A 23,785-nucleotide genomic window follows, 5' to 3' on the forward strand; every position below is an offset into this window, starting at 1 on the left:
CGTTAACCTTAGCTTCAAGAAGCAAGAGAAACCACCTGAAACTTGTACTCTAATTACCTGACTCAGAGACTAAAGTCCTTTTGCTTTCGTTTCTAATAGCGCCCCTCCCCTTTCCAACAGAATCTAGGGTGAAGAGCAAAACAAGGGGAAGTTAGAAATAAATAACAGCTAAAGGGCGAGGCCTCACTGTCTTCACCAGGCAACAATGAAAACATTCACGTCACGGAAACAGGCCAGTTCTCTCTTCCCTTTCTTCTTCCTCTTTTTTTTCCAGTAAAGAATGATGCGTCAGTCTTGCTTTAACTTTTAAGGGAAATGTTCCTACATTCTTAGTTATCACGCAAGAACTTTGAAATTTGGATGTTCTCAATGAATTATGCTACAGAATGAACTATCTGCGTCGTAGGCTTTCTTGTCAACCTCCAGCAACTTCCCTCTTCACCTGCTTCCTGTCTGTGCAGTCTAGATACCCAGTATCGGCCTGAGACACAGGAATGAGTCATCCTCTGCCCAAACAGGTGGCAGTGGTCACACCCGCAGAAACAGTGTGAGGCAGGTTGCTGGCAGCACAATATATAGCTCCAGGGGAAAAAGTCCAGTGACAGAGCAGCATGGCTTCTGACAGAGGTAAAATGGACGGGGGCCTGAAAGCTACATGTTCTTGAAAAATGCGAAAACTCTGTGTGTGTGCTTGCGTGTGTGTGTGTGTGTGCGTGCGTGTATATGTGTCCTGCTTCTGTTTGTATCCTTGGACATTTTCCAACTTTCCTATTTGTTAATATTCTTACAGGATTTATTATTATTGTTGTTGTCATTATTATTAATACCAACTGTTCACATCCAAAAATGATTTTGATCAGATGGCACTAAAGCAATGCTTGTTTCACCATAATAAAAAATTAAGTGAAAGAAATACAACTGTTAAATAAAAGTTTAAAATAACAGCAGAAGTGATAGCACAAGGGCAAGTTAATGGATAATTTAAGGTTCCGTTACTTAATGTTAGAAAAATTCGTGGGAGAGGAAAAACACTCAGGTTGTGGAAGATGATGATTTTCAGATGAGGTGGGATTTGAACTGGATCCTGAAAGGGCAGAATTTGAATTGGCAAAGAGGAGGAGATTCCAGGTTGATTGACACTGAGAGTTTAAGAGAATTTACAAAGATTGTGTGTGGAATATCAAGAATAAATTGGTTAAGATAGAGAAGAGTTTTTGGAAACAATCTGCAGTGAGATTAGAAAGCAAATTTGTTTGTTTGTTTGTTTTTAATAAATTTATTTATTTTTGGCTGCATTAGGTCTTCGTTACAGTGCACAGGCTTCTCATTCTGATGCCTCCTTGACTGAAAGCAGAAAAGACAGGAAGAAAGGAGGCCAGTGAAAAGACTATTGCAAGAGTGTGGGCATCATGTGATAAGACAAAATGCAGGTGTCAGTCTTAGGTTTCAAGAAACAATATTTTTTCTCCATTATATTTTCCCTCTATTAAAATTCTCTTGTGACTGGTATTTTGGGAAAAAGTGTAAAGTCTTTATTTAATTGAAATATCTGGGTAATTTCCCTTGAAGGTGGTATGTTTTATCCCTCAAACCACCCCTAGTCATGTACCTAGTGTTCTTGCCTGGCACCACATGTGTAGATGCTGAGAATGTATCTCAATCTCTCTTTCTGAAGTTCTCACTGCTGGTTCACCTCCTCATAGAGGTATGGCCTCTGTTTCTACAAGGCCCTCGCTGAGTAGACCAGCTGGTTCAAAGGCCCCAATTTGTTTTTTTTTTTTGTTTTTGTTTTGTTTTGTTTATTTACTTATTTATTTTTGACTGCGTTGGGTTTTTGTTGCTGCACGCAGGCTTTCTCTAGTTGCTGCGAGCAGGGGCTACTCTTCGTTGCGGTGTGCGGGCTTCTCATTGCAGTGGCTTCTCTTGTTGCGGAGCACGGGCTCTAGGTACGCAGGCTTCAGTAGTTGTGGCACGCAGGCTCAGTAGTTGTGGCTCACGGGCTCTAGGCGCGCGGGCTTCAGTAGTTGTGGCGCACGGGCTTAGTTGTTCCGCGGCATGTGGGATCTTCCTGGACCAGGGCTTGAACCCGTGTCCCCTGCCTTGGCAGGTGGATTCTTGACCACTGCGCCACCAGGGAAGTACCTTGATGGGGACCATTTCTAAAGTCTTTATTGAATTTGTTACAATATTGCTTCTGTTTTATGTTTTGGTTTTTTTTGGCCACAAGGCATGTGGGATCTTAGCTCCCTGACCAGGGATAGAACTCTCACCCCCTGCATTGGAAGGCAAAGTCTTAACCACTGGACTGCCAGGGAAGTCCCAAAGGCCCCAATCTGAAGTAAGGTCTGAGAAGTGCCCATTCCAAGGTGTTAGCCATCCGCTTTCTCCTCCATCTCATGTCAGATTCCCTGCATATTCTTCTAAGGATGAGAAGTTTATTCTTCATGTTACACTTAGAATCGTATTTACTGACGCTGTCCTCTTTCCTATATATCTTGCTGATTTATCTTTTTGGTCTCACACACGAGCTAGAACCATTTTCCACCTACAGGAAAGTGTGCCATACACAGTGTCTCTCCATTTAGTACAAATGCACAAACAGACACACACGCACACACACGCACGCACGCACACACGCACACACACACGCGCACACACACGCACGCACACACGCGCACACACGCGCACACACGCGCACACATTGTTTAGGAAGAAAATCTTTTCCTCTACCCTCTTAGATTTTGTTCTGGGAGGGGACACTGCAAATTAAACCGACAAAAAAAAAAATTAAACCGACAAAAGACAGATTAGCAAAAAAAAAAGACAAAATTACACAGAGGAATTCACAAAAATGTGACTCAAGGACTTTGGTTAGAATTAAGATGGCTTATATATCATCTTTTTTTTTTTTTTTTCGGTACGCGGGCCCCTCACTGCTGTGGCCTCTCCCGTTGCGGAGCACAGGCTCCGGACGCGCAGGCCCAGCGGCCATGGCTCACGGGCCCAGCCGCTCCACGGCACGTGGGATCTTCCCGGACCGGGGCACGAACCCGTGTCCCCTGCATTGGCAGGTGGACTCTCAACCACTGCGCCACCAGGGAAGCCCTAACTGCATTTTCTGATATGGTTTGTGGGTTTGAAGAATAGAGCGTTTTTTCTTAGTAATTCAATTTGTATATGGGTGTTATCTGACATGATCATCTGTTGGTCAACAGGTCCTTCAGCTGGAGATGCTACCTCGAGGTAAGAATTGTACTGTCATAGTGCACATTTAATTCAACCAAGAATAGATGGATATTTAAGAGATGGAGGACTATAGCTTTCCTTATTGTTCCTTACTTATTCCACGCTCCCATTTTTTCTTTTGCTTTTTCTCTCTCTATCCTCTATGATTATTATTGCTTTCTGTATCTTTGCTCCTATGGCTTTTGGTTTCTGTTGAAAAAAATTACCTTCCAGCTTTGTTCTGTTATCATCTTACTATTGTTCTTCTCTCTTTAAATCACAGGTTTTCATAGGCATTAGTGAAAAGTCCAGTGAACTCATTTGTCACTTTGATTTCATCTTCTTATTCTATACTCTATGCCCATTTTCTAGACTTTTTTTTTTTTTTGGCCACATCACCTGGCTTGCGGGGATCTAAGTCCCCCGACCGGAGACTGAACCCAGCTCCCTAGTAGTGGAAGCGTGGAGTCCTAACTACTGGACCACCAGGGAATTCCCTACACCTATTTTTTTTCTTTTTTTGAAGTTCCAGGAGAGCAGAGATTGGTTTTATTTTGTTCATGGCTGTATCCCCAGGTTTTAGAACACATAGCAGAGCACATACTAGATTCTCAATAAATGTTTGTAGAATGATGGACATAATAAATGAACATTTTGCACAGTTTTCAAAAAAAACCAAAAACAAGTAAAGGCATCTGGGGAGGCTGGGTCTTGCCTCCCTGGCACCTAGACCTATTTTTATAACAGGGAGACTTTTGTCAGGGAGCATATTATCTCATGATGGGTGGGTGGAAGGATTGATTTACATAATAAATGAAGTGATTCTTTAGGAATGAGTGGAAAATACGATGATGTAATAAACTTCTGACTCAACCATATTGCAAGGAAGAGTCCTCAGAATAATTCTGAGTCACAGCTTTGACCCACAATGAGGGTGGGTACCTAAAGATGCCCTTGAGAGAAATTTGAATTTATTTCTTTTGAGGAAATAGTATACAGAATTGAATGTGGATGAAGCCTGAGGTTAAATTAGTCTCTTCTCAGAGTTGGGAATAGAATCCTCTTGGCAATTTGAGACTTCCACACCTGAAAAAACTCTAGCTAGAGTCCCCTGAGGAATAGTGAAGATTAATGAGTGGGACAGGTCACCTCTAAGTGTGAGATAGAAAGATTAGAGGGAATTCCCTGGTGGTCCAGGGGTTTGGACTGGGCAGTTTCACTGCCGAGGGCATGGGTTCAATCCCTGGTTGGGGAAATAAGATCCTGCAATCCGCACAGCATGGCCAAAAATAAATAAAGTAAAAAGAAAAAGATAAAATAAGATTAGAATATAATGAGAAACGTTTAAAAGAGGAACAAGGACACACTTATACCTGAATTCAAGACCACCAAGCAATGGTATAGAGAGTGGTAACCAAATAACATGAACTGGGAAAAATCTCTTCACTATGTTTGTGAGAGAAAATTTAATAATCCAAACGGACCTCCCCAGATAACTTTGAGATACAGAATAGAAAAAAAAAAGTTTCCTGAGATGTCATGTTTTAAATATTTATTTATTTAGGCTGTGAAGGGTCTTAGTTGCGGCCCGCGGTATCTTTAGTGGGGGCATGTGGGCTCTTAGTTTCGGCATGCATGTGGGATCTAGTTCCCTGACCAGGGATCGAACCCCGGCCCCCTACATTGGGAGCACGGGGTCTTACCTACTGGACCACCAGGGAAGTCCATGAGATGTCATGTTTTAGATCTGCCTGATCCAGAAGGAGAAGATGAAATTATTTCTAGGGTCCCTCAAATGATGACATAACAACACGGGTGATTTTTTATATTTCAGGAGAAGAATTGAACCCTGGGAATTTGAAGTCTCCTTTGACCCTCGAGAACTCTGTAAAGAGACCCGTCTGCTCTATGAAATCAAGTGGGACAAGAGCCAGCGCGTCTGGCGACACTCGGGCAAAAACACCACCAAGCACGTTGAATGCAATTTTATAGAAAAAGTTACTTCAGAAAGAAGTTTTCACCGATCCGTCAGCTGCTGCATCATCTGGTTCTTGTCCTGGAGTCCCTGCTGGGAATGCTCCAAGGCTATTCGGGAATTTTTGAATCAGCATCCTAGAGTGACCCTGCGTATTTACGTAGCACGGCTTTTCCAGCACATGGACCGGCGAAACCGGCAAGGACTCAGAGACCTGATTCGCAGTGGTGTGACTATCCAGATTATGCGACCCACAGGTGAAAACAATAAACCAGGAATCTTAAGTGTTTCTTAGAGACTGTGGTGGTGGTGATATGTTTCTAGGCCAGGAGACTGATTACCCCAGACCGGAAGTCTCAGAAGTTAAAAGTCCAAAATAACAGGAGAAAGGACCAGGTCTGAAATTCATAGCAAGGAAAGCACCAAAGATGTGACTCCTTTCCCCACTCCTGTCGCTATGGCCTCTGTGCCATCTTCAAATGAATTGCTGAGTTCCTTTAAGGGATTCTGGAAGAGTCTAGCCTTCTCCAGCAATAAATAGGCCAGAGAGATTTTATATCTATTGTATTTTTTAAAAAATAAATTTATTTATTTATTTTTGGCTGTAGTGGGTCCTCGTTGCTGTGTGCGGGCTTACTCTAGCTGCGGCGAACGGGGGCTACTCTTCATTGTGGTGCGTGGGCTTCTCATTGCGGTGGCTTCTCTTGTTGCGGAGCACGGGCTCAGTAGTTGTGGCGCACGGGCTTAGTTTCTCCGCGACATGTGGGATCTTCCCGGACCAGGGCTTGAACCCGTGTCTCCTGCATTGGCAGGAGGATTCTTAACCATGGCGCCACCAGGGAAGCCCCATAGTATTATTATTTAATAACAATAATAATTATTATTATAATTATTATTATTTTAAAATTGGGCTCTCTTTAACTTTCCGTTGTATGTGTTGACTGAACCAAGATTTGTGTTTCCTTAGAGTATGATTACTGCTGGAGGCATTTTGTCAACTACCCACCTGGGAAAGAAGCTCACTGGCCAAGATACCCGCCTCTGTTTATGAAGCTGTATGCACTGGAACTCCACTGCATAATTCTAGTAAGTTACTATAAGGGAAAAAGATTCTGATGCAAAAAGAGGCATCCGTCTTCAGACTTCTCTCCTGATTACGTTGACACATACTCTTCTCACCATCACTTTGCCATTTATATTGACATTTAGTTATTTACCTGACATCTTTAGAAATGTGAGAACAAGACAATCTCTTTGTGGGAAATAAGTGGGAGAAAGGAACGGATAAACTGGTCTAAGATATATGTGGACTCCATAGGAGTTAGATTTCATCATCATCATTACCGTTGTTGTTAGAGCACATACTTGTCACACCAGATTGCACAATTCTTCCTTCCCTTATTGGTGTGTGTCATCTTATTGAAGGAATGTATGTGTCCCACTTGTATTCTCTTGCAAGTAGTTCAGTGGTCTTTCAGATGATGTTTTGAAATGTTTGTGAAATATTACCCTAACTTCTTTTTTATTTCAGGGTCTCCCTCCCTGTTTAAATATTTCAAGATATCAGAATCAGCTGACCTTGTTCAGACTTATTCCTCAAAATTGCCATTACCAAATGATTCCACCCCATATCCTTTTACATACAGGGTTGATACAACTTCCTTTGACTTGGAGATGAATAGAGTATATACTGTTTCATGAACAGGAACTGATGGCCCACTAAAGAGTACCATTAGAATCGAGAAATTTTACGTTTGCATTTCTATACACTAACAACATGTTATCTGGAAAAGAAATTTAAAAAAAAAATCCCATTTATAGTAGCAATGAAAAATGATAAAATACTTCGGAATTAATTTGACCGAGGAGGTGAAAGATCTGTACACTGAAATCTACAAGAGAGATTGAAGAAGACACAAACAAATGGAAAGACATCCGATGGTCGTGGATGGAAGAAATAATATTGTTAAAATGTCTCTACTGTACAAAGGCATCTATAAATTCAATGCAGTCCCTATCAAGATTCCAATGGTATTTTTTACAGAAATGAAAGAAAAATCCTAAATTTCATATGGAGCAACAGAAGACCCTGAATAGCCAAAGCAATCCTTATGTATCTGAAGGAAATGAAATCATTTTCTCAAAGAAATATCTGCACTTCTGTGTTCATTGTAGCATTATTTACAATAGCCAAGACCTGAAAACAATCTAAGTATCCACCAACAGATGAATGGATAAAGAAGATGTGGTATATATACATATATACACACACAATGGAATATTATATAGCCATAAAAAGGAAGAAAATCCTGCCCTTTGCAACAACATAGAAGAAACTTGAAGGCATTTTGCTCTTTGAAATAAGTCAGAGACAGACAAATACTATATGATCTCACTAATATGTGGACTCTTAAAAAAATCTGACCTCAAAAAAAAAAAAAAAATCTGACCTCATGGAAAGAGACAAAATTAGTGGTTGCCAGGGACAGGAGTGAAAGTGGTCAGAGGGTAGAAACTTTCAGTGTTGTTTTTTGGGTTTTTTTGACTACACCATGCGGCTTGTGGGATCTTAGTTCTCCAACTAAGGATTAAACCCAGCACTCGGCAGTGAGAGCACAGAGTCCTAACCACTGGACCGCCAGGGAATTCCTGGACAAACTTTCAGTTTTAAGATGAACAAATTCTGGGGATATAAGGTACAGCATGGTGATTATAGTTTATACTGTATTGTGCAATTGAAATTTTCTAAGAGTAGATCTTAAATGTTCTTGCCATACACAAAGAGGTGTAAGTCTGTGTGGTGATGAATGTGTTAACTTACCTTATTGTAGTAATCATTTTGCAATATATACATATATCAAATCATTACGTTGTACACCTTAACGTAGTGGGGCTTCCCTGGTGGCACAGTGGTTAAGAATCCACCTGCCAATGCAGGGGACACAGGTTCGATCCCTGGTCGGGGAAGATTCCACATGCTGCGGAGCAACTAAGCCCATGGGTCACAACTACTGAAGCCCGCGCACCTAGAGCCCGTGCTCTGCAACAAGAGAAGCCACGACGATGAGAAGCCCACGCATCACAGCGAAGACCCAACACAGCCCAAAATAATAACAAATAAATAAATTAATTAATTAAAAAAAAGACTTACACAATGTTATGTCTCAATTATATTCAATAATACTGGGGGGAAAAGAGATTAAAACAAAAGAATATAGAAATTTTCACAAATAACAGTATCACGTATAGCATTATCTACTGCTGTTATCACAAATTACCCCGCTACTTTGCAGGCTGAAAACAACAATAAATATTTACTATGTCACAGTTTCTCTGGGTCAGGAATTCAGGAGTCCCTTAGTGTGTTCGTGTCTCAGGATATCTCAGGAGGTTGCTGCCAAGCTGTCAGCCAGGATTGCAGTCATCTCCAGCCTTGACAGAGGCTACAGAATGTGCTTCCCGGGTGGCATACACACGTGGCTGCGAGCGGGCACCCGTGGATGGTGGGAAGTCTCAGTTTTTCATCATGTAGGCCTCTGCACAGGGATGCTTAAAAGTCCTCATGACTTTGTGGCTGGCTTCCTACAGAGCAAGTGGCCTAAGACAGACCAGGGCAGAATTTGCCATGTCTTGGAATCATACACTATTTCTTCTGCAGTGTTCTTGGGTCACACTGGCCAGCTACAATTCAATGTTGAGTGGGGGGAACCACACAAGGACTTGAATCCCAGGAGATGAGAATCATTGGAGGCCATCTTTGGGTTTGACCTGTAGGGACATTTGCTGTGACTTCAGGACAAATAATTCCATGGAGCCAATTTCTCAGAAGATGCTAAAGGGAAACAAAGGACAAAGTAGCATCTAAATACAGAAAAGGGTTATTTCTCGCTCCCGTTGCGAGTCTAATGTTATTTGGGTGGAACGTTTTTGCTCTCTGTGGTTACTCAGGGACCTCATTTTCTACCATCTGGTGACTCCACCATCTCCTATGGCCTTGAAGTCCTCTGCTGAATTCTCTACGCTCAGCTGGCCCACAGGAGAGAGAGAGAGAGACAGGGGCGCACAGAGAAGGAAAGCATTAAAGCAGTGTGAAAGGGTTTTTTTTAGAATCAAGGACTGGAAATGGCAAACGTCACTTCTGACCTGATTCCTCTAAGCCAAAATCAGACCAGTGACCCCACCCAGCTTTAAGGGAGGCTACAAAACACAGTCCAGCCACGTGCCCTGGAAGGAGAGGAAATGGGGTTTGGTTGAACACATGACGTGTCTGTACAAGGAGGAAACTAGGAAACAGAAACTTTGTGGCCAGGGTCAGATAGGCAGTACCACGGCAGAAATGAAACTAAAAGGCAGTGTGCTGTGGTTTTGTTTTCCTTTCCTTGGCATTCAGAATATGCTGGTAACCAAAACATGACCGCTTTTCAGAATGGGCTAAGGCTGCTCAGTCGTTCGCCTGGCTTGCCTTCCTGGGGTGGCATGGGGATAAGGCGGTCTTCTCTGGGAGGCATAAGTAGGGGCTGCCACCTTATTAGATGTCTGTGTGAAGACTGTCTGTGCATATTTAAAAACTGCTGTGGAGGAGTTAGCGACAGGGAGGGCGAGGGCCCTGGGCTTAGTTTTGGGGGAGGAGGTGGCCAGTTTAGGGTCTCAGGGGACAGGTGGGGAAGATGGCAGAGTTAGATGGGGCTGGGGGGGTGGGGGGGTGCCAGGAGAAGGAAGGTTGAAGGGGAGACTAGATGTTGGGGGAACTGTGCTGGGAAGAGCTGCGTCGGAAGTGTCCACAGTAACCCGTGGGGGAGGAGAACACCCCAGGCCTGGCTGTCGCAGCTGCCTGCTGGAAAAGGGGGGCCTGACCTCTAGGAGGGCGCCGCTCCTGTACAGAGGGTTGTGAACCCGCCTGGGGATGAGGCCTGGTGTTGTGGAAACTGATCTTAGCTTCGCGGGGCTGACAGTTCTGGCCCAGGGCGGTGGCAGTGCACCCCTTTGGACTTTTCCTCTAGGTTCCATGCTTACCTCTTCTGTGACCTCACTCTACCCTTCCTCCTCCCTCTTAACTCTCTCGAGGTTACCCCTTCACTTAAAACGTTGCTTCTGGTAATCTGGTAAGCCGGGAAAGTTGCTGGAGTCCCTGCCGGAGTCGGTATTGTCGGTAATCCCGAAGGAGGAGAGGCGTCCCCAGCGGAGACTCTGGGTGGGCGGGTTGGTCTTGCTTGCCGGTGGAGAGGGTGGGGATGGAAGGTGCACCCTTGGGTGGGCCCACAGCGATGGTACCAGCTGAAAGCTACAGAAATGCTTCATAGACCGTGGTCTGTTACTGTAGTGTTCATCATGGCAAGCCGGTGGCACCAGGAGAAATGGAGCCCCTGGCCAGTGTGAGTCGTAGCCGTGCAGGAGGGGAGACCCTGGAGGAGGAGAGAGCCCGCCTAAGTTGATGTCTACAGATTGAATTTCCAGAGGCTTAGGAGGAGGAGTTCTCCAATGTCCTGTTTCCAGGCCTTGCTCAGGAAGCCCTGTATTCATTCAGGAGACCACCCTGTAAGGTTTTCAGATGAGCTTACGAGGGGGCAATCTTTAAAAGTCCAAAGCAGATGCATCCGGGGCCTTCAGCAGATGTGTTGCTTTGAGTGTGTAATCCGGGAGCAGCGATCTCTGGGCACGTGAATGCCAGCAGGCGCCTTTCCTGTTCCGGGGTGGAGGTTTTCAGATGCTGCATCTTCTCAATTCAGCCTCCTGTTGTACTAGTTCTGTGCTACGAACCTTGCTTCCAGAGGACTCGTCAGCTGTAGAACATTTTAACGCGATGCCACAACACAGAGTGCTGCCTTGTAGACGGAGCTCGCAGATGCATCCCCGTGCCCCTCTCATCTACCCGCCCGCCTTCCTGCGCATTGGTCAGAGGAATTCTTAGTGTGATGATATAATCTGTGTGTTAGGAAAGTGTTCAAGATTGAATGCCTTAGGCAAATACTTAAATGAGCCAACTGGCAAATTGAGAGGGTCATTGTACTGTGCTGGAGGTACGGGTTGGTCACGCCCCAATTGTGATAGAAACGGCAGGTCTAGTTTGGGCATTCCTACTAAGAAGGGAGTGGTCAGGATACCGGTAGTGATCTTTGATTCATCTTGCTCTTTGTGTTTTTTAACTTCAGTTTTACTTGATCAGATTTGAGAGTAATCTTAGTGTTCAAATGGGAGGACCCTGAGGTGAGGGGTGGTGGGGAGGGAAAAGCCTGCCGCAGGTGCTGGGAGGGGTGGGAGGGGTGGGCGTGAAGAAAGGGAGAAGGGGGGAGGGTTGTGGTTAGGTGTGGGTTGCAGAGGGTGGGAGTGGTAGGGAATGTGGGTTGAAGGGAATTCTCTGGAGAAAAGATCAGTAGACAGAGCTCTGGGGAATTATATAGAGCTCATGGGCAAAGAAATTACTAGTTAATAGTAAATTGTTAATGCTAGTTAAATTATCGCTTGTAAGCACAGAAAACAGTTGCTTAGAAACTTTCTAAAATGCTTAAAACTCTGCTAAGTGCAGGGGGAAAAGCAAAACTGCTTTGCTGCAAGATGGGGAAGACGGAAAAGGTAACTGAAGACCTGGTTATTGGTGGCTTGAAAGATGGCTGTCAGAAACTTGCATCAGCAGGTTAGCATCCTTCACTGCTTTCAAGCTTCTTACGTGGTTCATCTGGAGATGTGTGGTATTTGGGAGAGGTCTTGGAAAAGACTTTAAATACCCATGTTGTGGGCTTTTAAAGTAAGCTTGAGATTTTGGAGTGCACTTAAGATGGTGAGATGTACTCTTCTGGGTTTGCAACGTTGTTTTTCACTGAGGTTTTGCAGTTGAAAACTTGAGCAAAGTGAAAATGCAATGAATTCTAAAGCAATTTTGTGTTACTTCCTGCCTTATAAGCACATCTCTTCTTTGTGATGAGTGTTCATTAGAAACAGCAAGAGTTTTTACTTTTCGTCGTCATTGTAACAAGGAGAACCTAATGACTTTGTGATCACTGTGAAATTACTGTCATATTTGGGAGCAAACAATCCATGTAGGCTTGCCAAGGTTACAGTTAGTAATCCACTGTCTCTTTAGCTTGAACGTTTGTGTTTTTTAAGTGATAACCGTATTAGAGGGGAAACTAGCAGCCAAACTCAGTTTGGGAAATAAGCAAAACGGGGGATGGGGAGGTGCTTTAGTACTAGATTATGGTGTGTTTGTGAGAATTCAGGGAACGGTCCGAATCCTTTGTGATAAAGTAATACCAGTGGCTTTTTTATCTTGTCCCTCTTCCCATTGAATTTCACTTTGAAAATTTTAAATCCCCAATATTTATACACTTGGGATCTTTCTGGGTTCTCTTTTTAATGTTTAAAAATATGTTGACAAGATAGTTCAGTTCTTAACCCGTGATTTGGGCATGATATAGTAACCGTCATTGGAATGTAAAGAATACTAGTCATACATGTATGGGGAAATGGTAAGCTGTTGTGAAATTGAAACTGAAATAAAAGTAGGAGAAAAAGTAAAAAAAAAATAAAAAAAATAAAAACTGCAGTGATGGGAATTCCCTGGTGGTCCAGTGGTTAGGACCCCACGGACTCTGAGCTTTTTTCTGCTGGGGGCCTTGCTGCAAGGCCAAAAAAAGAAATAAAAACAACTTTTGTGAAAGCTACCCTTTACTTGTTCTTATAAAAAATGGATATTAGGGAAAAAACCCTTCAAAGACAGGATGCAGTTTCTCACATGTATTTTCTTTTATTATACAGGAAGAATAGTGCAAACCATTACTTTCTTTTTGTTTTTTGCCATGTGGCATGTGAAGTCTTTGTTCCCCAACCGGGGTTGTTCCCTGACCCACAACCCCTACATTGGAAGCGTGGAGTCTTAACCACTGGACCACCAGGGAAGTCCCACAAACCGATAATTTTTTTTTTTTACATCTTTATTGGAGTATAATTGCTTTACAATGGTGTGTTAGTCTCTGCTGTATAACAAAGTGAATCAGCTACACATATACATATGTTCCCATATCTCCTCCCTCTTGCGTCTCCCTCCCCCCCACCCTCCCTATCCCACCCCTCTAGGTGGTCACAGAGCATCTAGCTGATCTCCCTGTGCTATGTGAAGACTCGTTTGTTTTAGTTCTCAGGATGCTGCAAGCCAAGTTTCATATACTACACCTGTTGCTTTGTCTCATATGGAACATATTCCTCCAAGCTCGGCACCCCAATCCCTTACCTTTTGTCATTTTATTCTTGCTTTAAAAGCTTTTACTGGGCTTCCCTGGTGGCTCAGTGGTTGAGAGTCTGCCTGCCGATGCAGGGGACACGGGTTCGTGCCCCAGTCCGGGAAAATCCCTCATGCTGCGGAGCGGCTGGGCCCGTGAGCCATGGCCGCTGAGCCTGCGCGTCCGGAGCCTGTGCTCCGCAACGGGAGAGGCCACAACAGTGAGAGGCCCGCGAAAAAGGTTTTTACTAATTTGACTATTAAATTTATGATTTGGGAAGGTGGTATAGTTCAGTCATAAAAATGTGAATGATAAACAACGTAAGAACTACACGATAAAATTATGGGACAATATAGGAAGGACCTAAAATTTGAAATAAATAGATAACATTAAATAATTATATGCCTATGATCACTATATTTCTAGAAGAAAGATAAATCTGGTTTGACCCTTGACTAATCTCTGAGGTAGATATAAATTTTCTCAATATTGAAACTTCTCTCTTGCCAAAATACTTTTGATGCTTTTACTTTCTATTCTTCTGAGCCTTCTCACATCCACAACTCTCATCAAAATGATCCCTGTACTATTCCATCATCTCCCAGTTCTGCTTCATACTGAATCCACTTAATTTGCCTCATCCACCTTTATATTAACAGTGCCTAGGTTAGTGACTAATAGAGGACCTGTCATCTATAGCAGTCAATTATCAAAAAATAAATTATTTGTAGGTATTAAAGGTAACATGAGAGAGTACAAAGAACACTGTCTGCATGTCAGAAAACCCCCAAATGTTCATAGCACTGTCATTTAAACGGTGTAAACTTGAATGAGTATATTAACTTGTCTGAGCCTTAAATTTACACATCTAGGGCTTCCCTGTGGTGCAGTGGTTAAGAATCCGCCTGCCAATGCAAGGGATGCTGGTTCGAGCCCTGGTCCAGGAAGGTCCCACATGCTGCAGAGCAACTAAGCCTGTGCGCCACAATTACTGAGCCTGTGCTCTAGAACCTGTGAGCCACAACTACTGAGCCCGTGTGCCACAACTACTGAAGCCTGCACGCCTAGAGCCCGTGCTCCGCTCTAGGAGCGGAGAGAAGCCACCACAGTGAGAAGTCCGCGCACAGCAACGAAGAGTAGCCCCCGCTCGCAGCAACCAGAGACAAGCCTGTGCGCAGCAACAAAGACCCAAAGCAGCCAAAAGTAAATTAATTAATTAATTAATTAAAAAAAAATTTACACATCTATAAAATCTGGATGCTTATGGCTTAAGGAAAAGGAAGATTGAAGCCAGAAACTTCTATTTCTCTCTATTGAATTAGTTATCTATTGGTGTATAAAAAATCACCCCAAAACCTAGTGGCTTACTCAAGACACATTTATTAGCTCACAGTTTCTGCATCAGGAATTTGGGAGTGACTTAGCAGAGTGGTTCTTTAATATCTATTTATTTATTTGGTTGCACCGGCTCTTAGTTGTGGCAGGCAGGCTCCTTAGTTGCGGCAGGTGGGCTCCTTAGTTGCGGCTCGCCGCCTCCTTAGTTGTGGCATGCATGTGGGATCTAGTTCCCTGACCAGGGATCGAGGGATTGAACCCCACACCCCCTGCACTGGGAGTGGGGAGTCTTAACCACTGTGCCACCAGGGAAGTCCCTGCCTTCCACACTTGAGGTGGGAAATCCCCCAAATATAGACAGAGTGGCCAAAAGCATGGCACATGTTACCCACAGGTAATCTTTAGATAAATCAGAGGGACAAGGATGGCCCTTCCAGGTGAAAGGGTCTCAAAAGAGAAAGTATGGTGAAGTGATAAAGAGTGCAAACTCCAGATGCAAATGGTCTGGGTTGGAATTCTTTTTTTTTTTAATTATTTATTTTTGGCTGTGTTGGGTCTTCGTTGTTGCGCATGGGCTTTCTCTAGTTGCTGTGAGCGGGGGCTACTCTTTGTTGAGGTGAACAGCCTTCTCATTGCGGTGGCTTCTCGTTGCAGAGCATGGGCTCTAGGCGTGCGGGCTTCAGTAGTTGTGGCACGTGGGTTCAGTAGTTGTGGCTTGCGGGCTCTAGAGCTCAGGCTCAGTAGTTGTGGCGCACGAGGTTTGTTGCTCCGCGGCATGTGGGATCTTCCCGGACCAGGGCTCAAACCCGTGTCTGCTGCATTGGCAGGCGAATTCTTAATCACTGCGCCATCAGGGAAGCCTTTTTGTTTTTTCTTTAATTTTAAAATTATTTTTATTTTTTTGGCTGCATTGAGTCTTCATTGCTGCGTGCGGGCTTTCTCTAGTTGCAGCGAGCGGGAGCTACGCTTCGTTGCAGCGCATGGGCTTCTCATTGTGGTGGCTTCTCATATCACAGAGTACAGGCTCTAAGCGCCCGGGCTTCAGTAGTTGCAGCACGTGGGCTTCAGTAGTTATGGCGTGTGGGCTCTAGAGCGCAGGCTCAGTAGTTGTGGCGCACGGGTTTAGTTGTTCCATGGCATGTAGGATCTTCCCAGACCAGGGCTCGAACCTGTGTCCCCTGCATTGGCAGGTGGATTCTTAACCACTGCGCCACCAGGGAAGCCCCATAGTATTATTATTTAATAACAATAATTATTATTATTATAATTATTATTATTTTTAAATTGGGCTCTCTTTAACTTTCTGTTGTATGTGTTGACTGAACCAAGATTTGTGTTTCCTTAGAGTATGATTACTGCTGGAGGCATTTTGTCAACTACCCACCTGGGGAAGAAGCTCACTGGCCAAGATACCCCCCTCTGTTGATGAAGCTGTATGCACTGGAACTCCACTGCATAATTCTAGTAAGTTACTATAAGGGAAAAAGATTCTGATGCAAAAAGAGGCATCCGTCTTCAGACTTCTCTCCTGATTACGTTGACACATACTCTTCTCACCATCACTTTGCCATTTATATTGACATTTAGTTATTTACCTGACATCTTTAGAAATGTGAGAACAAGACAATCTCTTTGTGGGAAATAAGTGGGAGAAAGGAACGGATAAACTGGTCTAAGATATATGTGGACTCCATAGGAGTTAGATTTCATCATCATCATTACCGTTGTTGTTAGAGCACATACTTGTCACACCAGATTGCACAATTCTTCCTTCCCTTATTGGTGTGTGTCATCTTATTGAAGGAATGTATGTGTCCCACTTGTATTCTCTTGCAAGTAGTTCAGTGGTCTTTCAGATGATGTTTTGAAATGTTTGTGAAATATTACCCTAACTTCTTTTTTATTTCAGGGTCTCCCTCCCTGTTTAAATATTTCAAGATATCAGAATCAGCTGACCTTGTTCAGACTTATTCCTCAAAATTGCCATTACCAAATGATTCCACCCCATATCCTTTTACATACAGGGTTGATACAACTTCCTTTGACTTGGAGATGAATAGAGTATATACTGTTTCATGAACAGGAACTGATGGCCCACTAAAGAGTACCATTAGAATCGAGAAATTTTACGTTTGCATTTCTATACACTAACAACATGTTATCTGGAAAAGAAATTTAAAAAAAAAATCCCATTTATAGTAGCAATGAAAAATGATAAAATACTTCGGAATTAATTTGACCGAGGAGGTGAAAGATCTGTACACTGAAATCTACAAGAGAGATTGAAGAAGACACAAACAAATGGAAAGACATCCGATGGTCGTGGATGGAAGAAATAATATTGTTAAAATGTCTCTACTGTACAAAGGCATCTATAAATTCAATGCAGTCCCTATCAAGATTCCAATGGTATTTTTTACAGAAATGAAAGAAAAATCCTAAATTTCATATGGAGCAACAGAAGACCCTGAATAGCCAAAGCAATCCTTATGTATCTGAAGGAAATGAAATCATTTTCTCAAAGAAATATCTGCACTTCTGTGTTCATTGTAGCATTATTTACAATAGCCAAGACCTGAAAACAATCTAAGTATCCACCAACAGATGAATGGATAAAGAAGATGTGGTATATATACATATATACACACACAATGGAATATTATATAGCCATAAAAAGGAAGAAAATCCTGCCCTTTGCAACAACATAGAAGAAACTTGAAGGCATTTTGCTCTTTGAAATAAGTCAGAGACAGACAAATACTATATGATCTCACTAATATGTGGACTCTTAAAAAAATCTGACCTCAAAAAAAAAAAAAAAATCTGACCTCATGGAAAGAGACAAAATTAGTGGTTGCCAGGGACAGGAGTGAAAGTGGTCAGAGGGTAGAAACTTTCAGTGTTGTTTTTTGGGTTTTTTTGACTACACCATGCGGCTTGTGGGATCTTAGTTCTCCAACTAAGGATTAAACCCAGCACTCGGCGGTGAGAGCGCAGAGTCCTAACCACTGGACCGCCAGGGAATTCCTGGACAAACTTTCAGTTTTAAGATGAACAAATTCTGGGGATATAAGGTACAGCATGGTGATTATAGTTTATACTGTATTGTGCAATTGAAATTTTCTAAGAGTAGATCTTAAATGTTCTTGCCATACACAAAGAGGTGTAAGTCTGTGTGGTGATGAATGTGTTAACTTACCTTATTGTAGTAATCATTTTGCAATATATACATATATCAAATCATTACGTTGTACACCTTAACGTAGTGGGGCTTCCCTGGTGGCACAGTGGTTAAGAATCCACCTGCCAATGCAGGGGACACAGGTTCGATCCCTGGTCGGGGAAGATTCCACATGCTGCGGAGCAACTAAGCCCATGGGTCACAACTACTGAAGCCCGCGCACCTAGAGCCCGTGCTCTGCAACAAGAGAAGCCACGACGATGAGAAGCCCACGCATCACAGCGAAGACCCAACACAGCCCAAAATAATAACAAATAAATAAATTAATTAATTAAAAAAAAGACTTACACAATGTTATGTCTCAATTATATTCAATAATACTGGGGGGAAAAGAGATTAAAACAAAAGAATATAGAAATTTTCACAAATAACAGTATCACGGATAGCATTATCTACTGCTGTATCACAAATTACCCCGCTACTTTGCAGGCTGAAAACAACAATAAATATTTACTATGTCACAGTTTCTCTGGGTCAGGAATTCAGGAGTCCCTTACTGTGTTCGTGTCTCAGGATATCTCAGGAGGTTGCTGCCAAGCTGTCAGCCAGGATTGCAGTCATCTCCAGCCTTGACAGAGGCTACAGAATGTGCTTCCCGGGTGGCATACACACGTGGCTGCGAGCGGGCACCCGTGGATGGTGGGAAGTCTCAGTTTTTCATCATGTAGGCCTCTGCACAGGGATGCTTAAAAGTCCTCATGACTTTGTGGCTGGCTTCCTACAGAGCAAGTGGCCTAAGACAGACCAGGGCAGAATTTGCCATGTCTTGGAATCATACACTATTTCTTCTGCAGTGTTCTTGGGTCACACTGGCCAGCTACAATTCAATGTTGAGTGGGGGGAACCACACAAGGACTTGAATCCCAGGAGATGAGAATCATTGGAGGCCATCTTTGGGTTTGACCTGTAGGGACATTTGCTGTGACTTCAGGACAAATAATTCCATGGAGCCAATTTCTCAGAAGATGCTAAAGGGAAACAAAGGACAAAGTAGCATCTAAATACAGAAAAGGGTTATTTCTCGCTCCCGTTGCGAGTCTAATGTTATTTGGGTGGAACGTTTTTGCTCTCTGTGGTTACTCAGGGACCTCATTTTCTACCATCTGGTGACTCCACCATCTCCTATGGCCTTGAAGTCCTCTGCTGAATTCTCTACGCTCAGCTGGCCCACAGGAGAGAGAGAGAGACAGAGGCGCACAGAGAAGGAAAGCATTAAAGCAGTGTGAAAGGGTTTTTTTTAGAATCAAGGACTGGAAATGGCAAACGTCACTTCTGACCTGATTCCTCTAAGCCAAAATCAGACCAGTGACCCCACCCAGCTTTAAGGGAGGCTACAAAACACAGTCCAGCCACGTGCCCTGGAAGGAGAGGAAATGGGGTTTGGTTGAACACATGACGTGTCTGTACAAGGAGGAAACTAGGAAACAGAAACTTTGTGGCCAGGGTCAGATAGGCAGTACCACGGCAGAAATGAAACTAAAAGGCAGTGTGCTGTGGTTTTGTTTTCCTTTCCTTGGCATTCAGAATATGCTGGTAACCAAAACATGACCGCTTTTCAGAATGGGCTAAGGCTGCTCAGTCGTTCGCCTGGCTTGCCTTCCTGGGGTGGCATGGGGATAAGGCGGTCTTCTCTGGGAGGCATAAGTAGGGGCTGCCACCTTATTAGATGTCTGTGTGAAGACTGTCTGTGCATATTTAAAAACTGCTGTGGAGGAGTTAGCGACAGGGAGGGCGAGGGCCCTGGGCTTAGTTTTGGGGGAGGAGGTGGCCAGTTTAGGGTCTCAGGGGACAGGTGGGGAAGATGGCAGAGTTAGATGGGGCTGGGGGGGTGGGGGGGTGCCAGGAGAAGGAAGGTTGAAGGGGAGACTAGATGTTGGGGGAACTGTGCTGGGAAGAGCTGCGTCGGAAGTGTCCACAGTAACCCGTGGGGGAGGAGAACACCCCAGGCCTGGCTGTCGCAGCTGCCTGCTGGAAAAGGGGGGCCTGACCTCTAGGAGGGCGCCGCTCCTGTACAGAGGGTTGTGAACCCGCCTGGGGATGAGGCCTGGTGTTGTGGAAACTGATCTTAGCTTCGCGGGGCTGACAGTTCTGGCCCAGGGCGGTGGCAGTGCACCCCTTTGGACTTTTCCTCTAGGTTCCATGCTTACCTCTTCTGTGACCTCACTCTACCCTTCCTCCTCCCTCTTAACTCTCTCGAGGTTACCCCTTCACTTAAAACGTTGCTTCTGGTAATCTGGTAAGCCGGGAAAGTTGCTGGAGTCCCTGCCGGAGTCGGTATTGTCGGTAATCCCGAAGGAGGAGAGGCGTCCCCAGCGGAGACTCTGGGTGGGCGGGTTGGTCTTGCTTGCCGGTGGAGAGGGTGGGGATGGAAGGTGCACCCTTGGGTGGGCCCACAGCGATGGTACCAGCTGAAAGGTACAGAAATGCTTCATAGACTGTGGTCTGTTACTGCAGTGTTCATCATGGCAAGCCGGTGGCACCAGGAGAAATGGAGCCCCTGGCCAGTGTGAGTCGTAGCCGTGCAGGAGGGGAGACCCTGGAGGAGGAGAGAGCCCGCCTAAATTGATGTCTACAGATTGAATTTCCAGAGGCTTAGGAGGAGGAGTTCTCCAATGTCCTGTTTCCAGGCCTTGCTCAGGAAGCCCTGTATTCATTCAGGAGACCACCCTGTAAGGTTTTCAGATGAGCTTACGAGGGGGCAATCTTTAAAAGTCCAAAGCAGATGCATCCGGGGCCTTCAGCAGATGCGTTGCTTTGAGTGTGTAATCCGGGAGCAGCGATCTCTGGGCACGTGAATGCCAGCAGGCGCCTCTCCTGTTCGGGGTGGAGGTTTTCAGATGCTGCATCTTCTCAATTCAGCCTCCTGTTGTACTAGTTCTGTGCTACGCACCTTGCTCCCGGAGGACTCGTCAGCTGTAGAACATTTTAACGCGATGCCACAACACAGAGTGCTGCCTTGTAGACGGAGCTCGCAGATGCATCCCCGTGCCCCTCTCATCTACCCGCCCGCCTTCCTGCGCATTGGTCAGAGGAATTCTTAGTGTGATGATATAATCTGTGTGTTAGGAAAGTGTTCAAGATTGAATGCCTTAGGCAAATACTTAAATGAGCCAACTGGCAAATTGAGGGGGTCATTGTACTGTGCTGGAGGTACGGGTTGGTCACGCCCCAATTGTGATAGAAACGGCAGGTCTAGTTTGGGCATTCCTACTAAGAAGGGAGTGGTCAGGATACCGGTAGTGATCTTTGATTCATCTTGCTCTTTGTGTTTTTTAACTTCAGTTTTACTTGATCAGATTTGAGAGTAATCTTAGTGTTCAAATGGGAGGACCCTGAGGTGAGGGGTGGTGGGGAGGGAAAAGCCTGCCGCAGGTGCTGGGAGGGGTGGGAGGGGTGGGCGTGAAGAAAGGGAGAAGGGGGGAGGGTTGTGGTTAGGTGTGGGTTGCAGAGGGTGGGAGTGGTAGGGAATGTGGGTTGAAGGGAATTCTCTGGAGAAAAGATCAGTAGACAGAGCTCTGGGGAATTATATAGAGCTCATGGGCAAAGAAATTACTAGTTAATAGTAAATTGTTAATGCTAGTTAAATTATCGCTTGTAAGCACAGAAAACAGTTGCTTAGAAACTTTCTAAAATGCTTAAAACTCTGCTAAGTGCAGGGGGAAAAGCAAAACTGCTTTGCTGCAAGATGGGGAAGACGGAAAAGGTAACTGAAGACCTGGTTATTGGTGGCTTGAAAGATGGCTGTCAGAAACTTGCATCAGCAGGTTAGCATCCTTCACTGCTTTCAAGCTTCTTACGTGGTTCATCTGGAGATGTGTGGTATTTGGGAGAGGTCTTGGAAAAGACTTTAAATACCCATGTTGTGGGCTTTTAAAGTAAGCTTGAGATTTTGGAGTGCACTTAAGATGGTGAGATGTACTCTTCTGGGTTTGCAACGTTGTTTTTCACTGAGGTTTTGCAGTTGAAAACTTGAGCAAAGTGAAAATGCAATGAATTCTAAAGCAATTTTGTGTTACTTCCTGCCTTATAAGCACATCTCTTCTTTGTGATGAGTGTTCATTAGAAACAGCAAGAGTTTTTACTTTTCGTCGTCATTGTAACAAGGAGAACCTAATGACTTTGTGATCACTGTGAAATTACTGTCATATTTGGGAGCAAACAATCCATGTAGGCTTGCCAAGGTTACAGTTAGTAATCCACTGTCTCTTTAGCTTGAACGTTTGTGTTTTTTAAGTGATAACCGTATTAGAGGGGAAACTAGCAGCCAAACTCAGTTTGGGAAATAAGCAAAACGGGGGATGGGGAGGTGCTTTAGTACTAGATTATGGTGTGTTTGTGAGAATTCAGGGAACGGTCCGAATCCTTTGTGATAAAGTAATACCAGTGGCTTTTTTATCTTGTCCCTCTTCCCATTGAATTTCACTTTGAAAATTTTAAATCCCCAATATTTATACACTTGGGATCTTTCTGGGTTCTCTTTTTAATGTTTAAAAATATGTTGACAAGATAGTTCAGTTCTTAACCCGTGATTTGGGCATGATATAGTAACCGTCATTGGAATGTAAAGAATACTAGTCATACATGTATGGGGAAATGGTAAGCTGTTGTGAAATTGAAACTGAAATAAAAGTAGGAGAAAAAGTAAAAAAAAAATAAAAAAAATAAAAACTGCAGTGATGGGAATTCCCTGGTGGTCCAGTGGTTAGGACCCCACGGACTCTGAGCTTTTTTCTGCTGGGGGCCTTGCTGCAAGGCCAAAAAAAGAAATAAAAACAACTTTTGTGAAAGCTACCCTTTACTTGTTCTTATAAAAAATGGATATTAGGGAAAAAACCCTTCAAAGACAGGATGCAGTTTCTCACATGTATTTTCTTTTATTATACAGGAAGAATAGTGCAAACCATTACTTTCTTTTTGTTTTTTGCCATGTGGCATGTGAAGTCTTTGTTCCCCAACCGGGGTTGTTCCCTGACCCACAACCCCTACATTGGAAGCGTGGAGTCTTAACCACTGGACCACCAGGGAAGTCCCACAAACCGATAATTTTTTTTTTTTTTACATCTTTATTGGAGTATAATTGCTTTACAATGGTGTGTTAGTCTCTGCTGTATAACAAAGTGAATCAGCTACACATATACATATGTTCCCATATCTCCTCCCTCTTGCGTCTCCCTCCCCCCCACCCTCCCTATCCCACCCCTCTAGGTGGTCACAGAGCATCTAGCTGATCTCCCTGTGCTATGTGAAGACTCGTTTGTTTTAGTTCTCAGGAGGCTACGAGCCAAGTTTCATATACTACACCTGTTGCTTTGTCTCATATGGAACATATTCCTCCAAGCTCGGCACCCCAATCCCTTACCTTTTGTCATTTTAGTCTTGCATTAAAAGCTTTTACTGGGCTTCCCTGGTGGCGCAGTGGTTGAGAGTCCGCCTGCCGATGCAGGGGACACGGGTTCGTGCCCCGGTCCGGGAAGATCCCACATGCCGCGGAGCGGCTGGGCCCGTGAGCCATGGCCGCTGAGCCTGCGCGTCCGGAGCCTGTGCTCCGCAACGGGAGAGGCCACAACAGTGAGAGGCCTGCGAAAAAAGTTTTTACTAATTTGACTATTAAATTTATGATTTGGGAAGGTGGTATAGTTCAGTCATAAAAATGTGAATGATAAGCAACGTAAGAACTACACGATAAAATTATGGGACAATATAGGAAGGACCTAAAATTTGAAATAAATAGATAACATTAAATAACTATATGCCTATGATCACTATATTTCTAGAAGAAAGATAAATCTGGTTTGA

At 44.0% G+C, this 23,785-nt stretch overlaps 1 protein-coding gene across 3 annotated transcripts; it reads left to right on the forward strand.

The window, feature by feature from the left end:
• The first annotated feature begins 286 nt into the window (after positions 1 to 286).
• APOBEC1 (apolipoprotein B mRNA editing enzyme catalytic subunit 1) lies at positions 287 to 22,428 on the forward strand. 3 transcript variants are annotated; one of them, XM_012536476.3, is made up of 5 exons: positions 287 to 627; positions 3,216 to 3,243; positions 5,060 to 5,457; positions 6,168 to 6,286; positions 6,732 to 8,344. In XM_012536476.3, the coding sequence occupies exons 1-5, from the start codon at positions 612 to 614 to the stop codon at positions 6,876 to 6,878; spliced, it is 708 nt and encodes a 235-aa protein (XP_012391930.2). In that variant the 5' UTR covers positions 287 to 611; the 3' UTR covers positions 6,879 to 8,344. The 3 variants fall into 3 exon arrangements, with proteins under 3 accessions (XP_012391930.2, XP_049550859.1, XP_049550858.1); XM_049694902.1 differs by lacking the exon at positions 6,732 to 8,344 and adding an exon at positions 16,658 to 22,428 and having other exon boundaries at positions 288 to 627; XM_049694901.1 differs by lacking the exons at positions 6,168 to 6,286; positions 6,732 to 8,344 and adding exons at positions 16,094 to 16,212; positions 16,658 to 22,428 and having other exon boundaries at positions 289 to 627.
• The last annotated feature ends 1,357 nt before the right edge of the window (positions 22,429 to 23,785 follow it).

Source organism: Orcinus orca, chromosome 11 (genome assembly GCF_937001465.1).
Source record: "Orcinus orca chromosome 11, mOrcOrc1.1, whole genome shotgun sequence".
NCBI lineage: Eukaryota > Metazoa > Chordata > Mammalia > Artiodactyla > Delphinidae > Orcinus > Orcinus orca.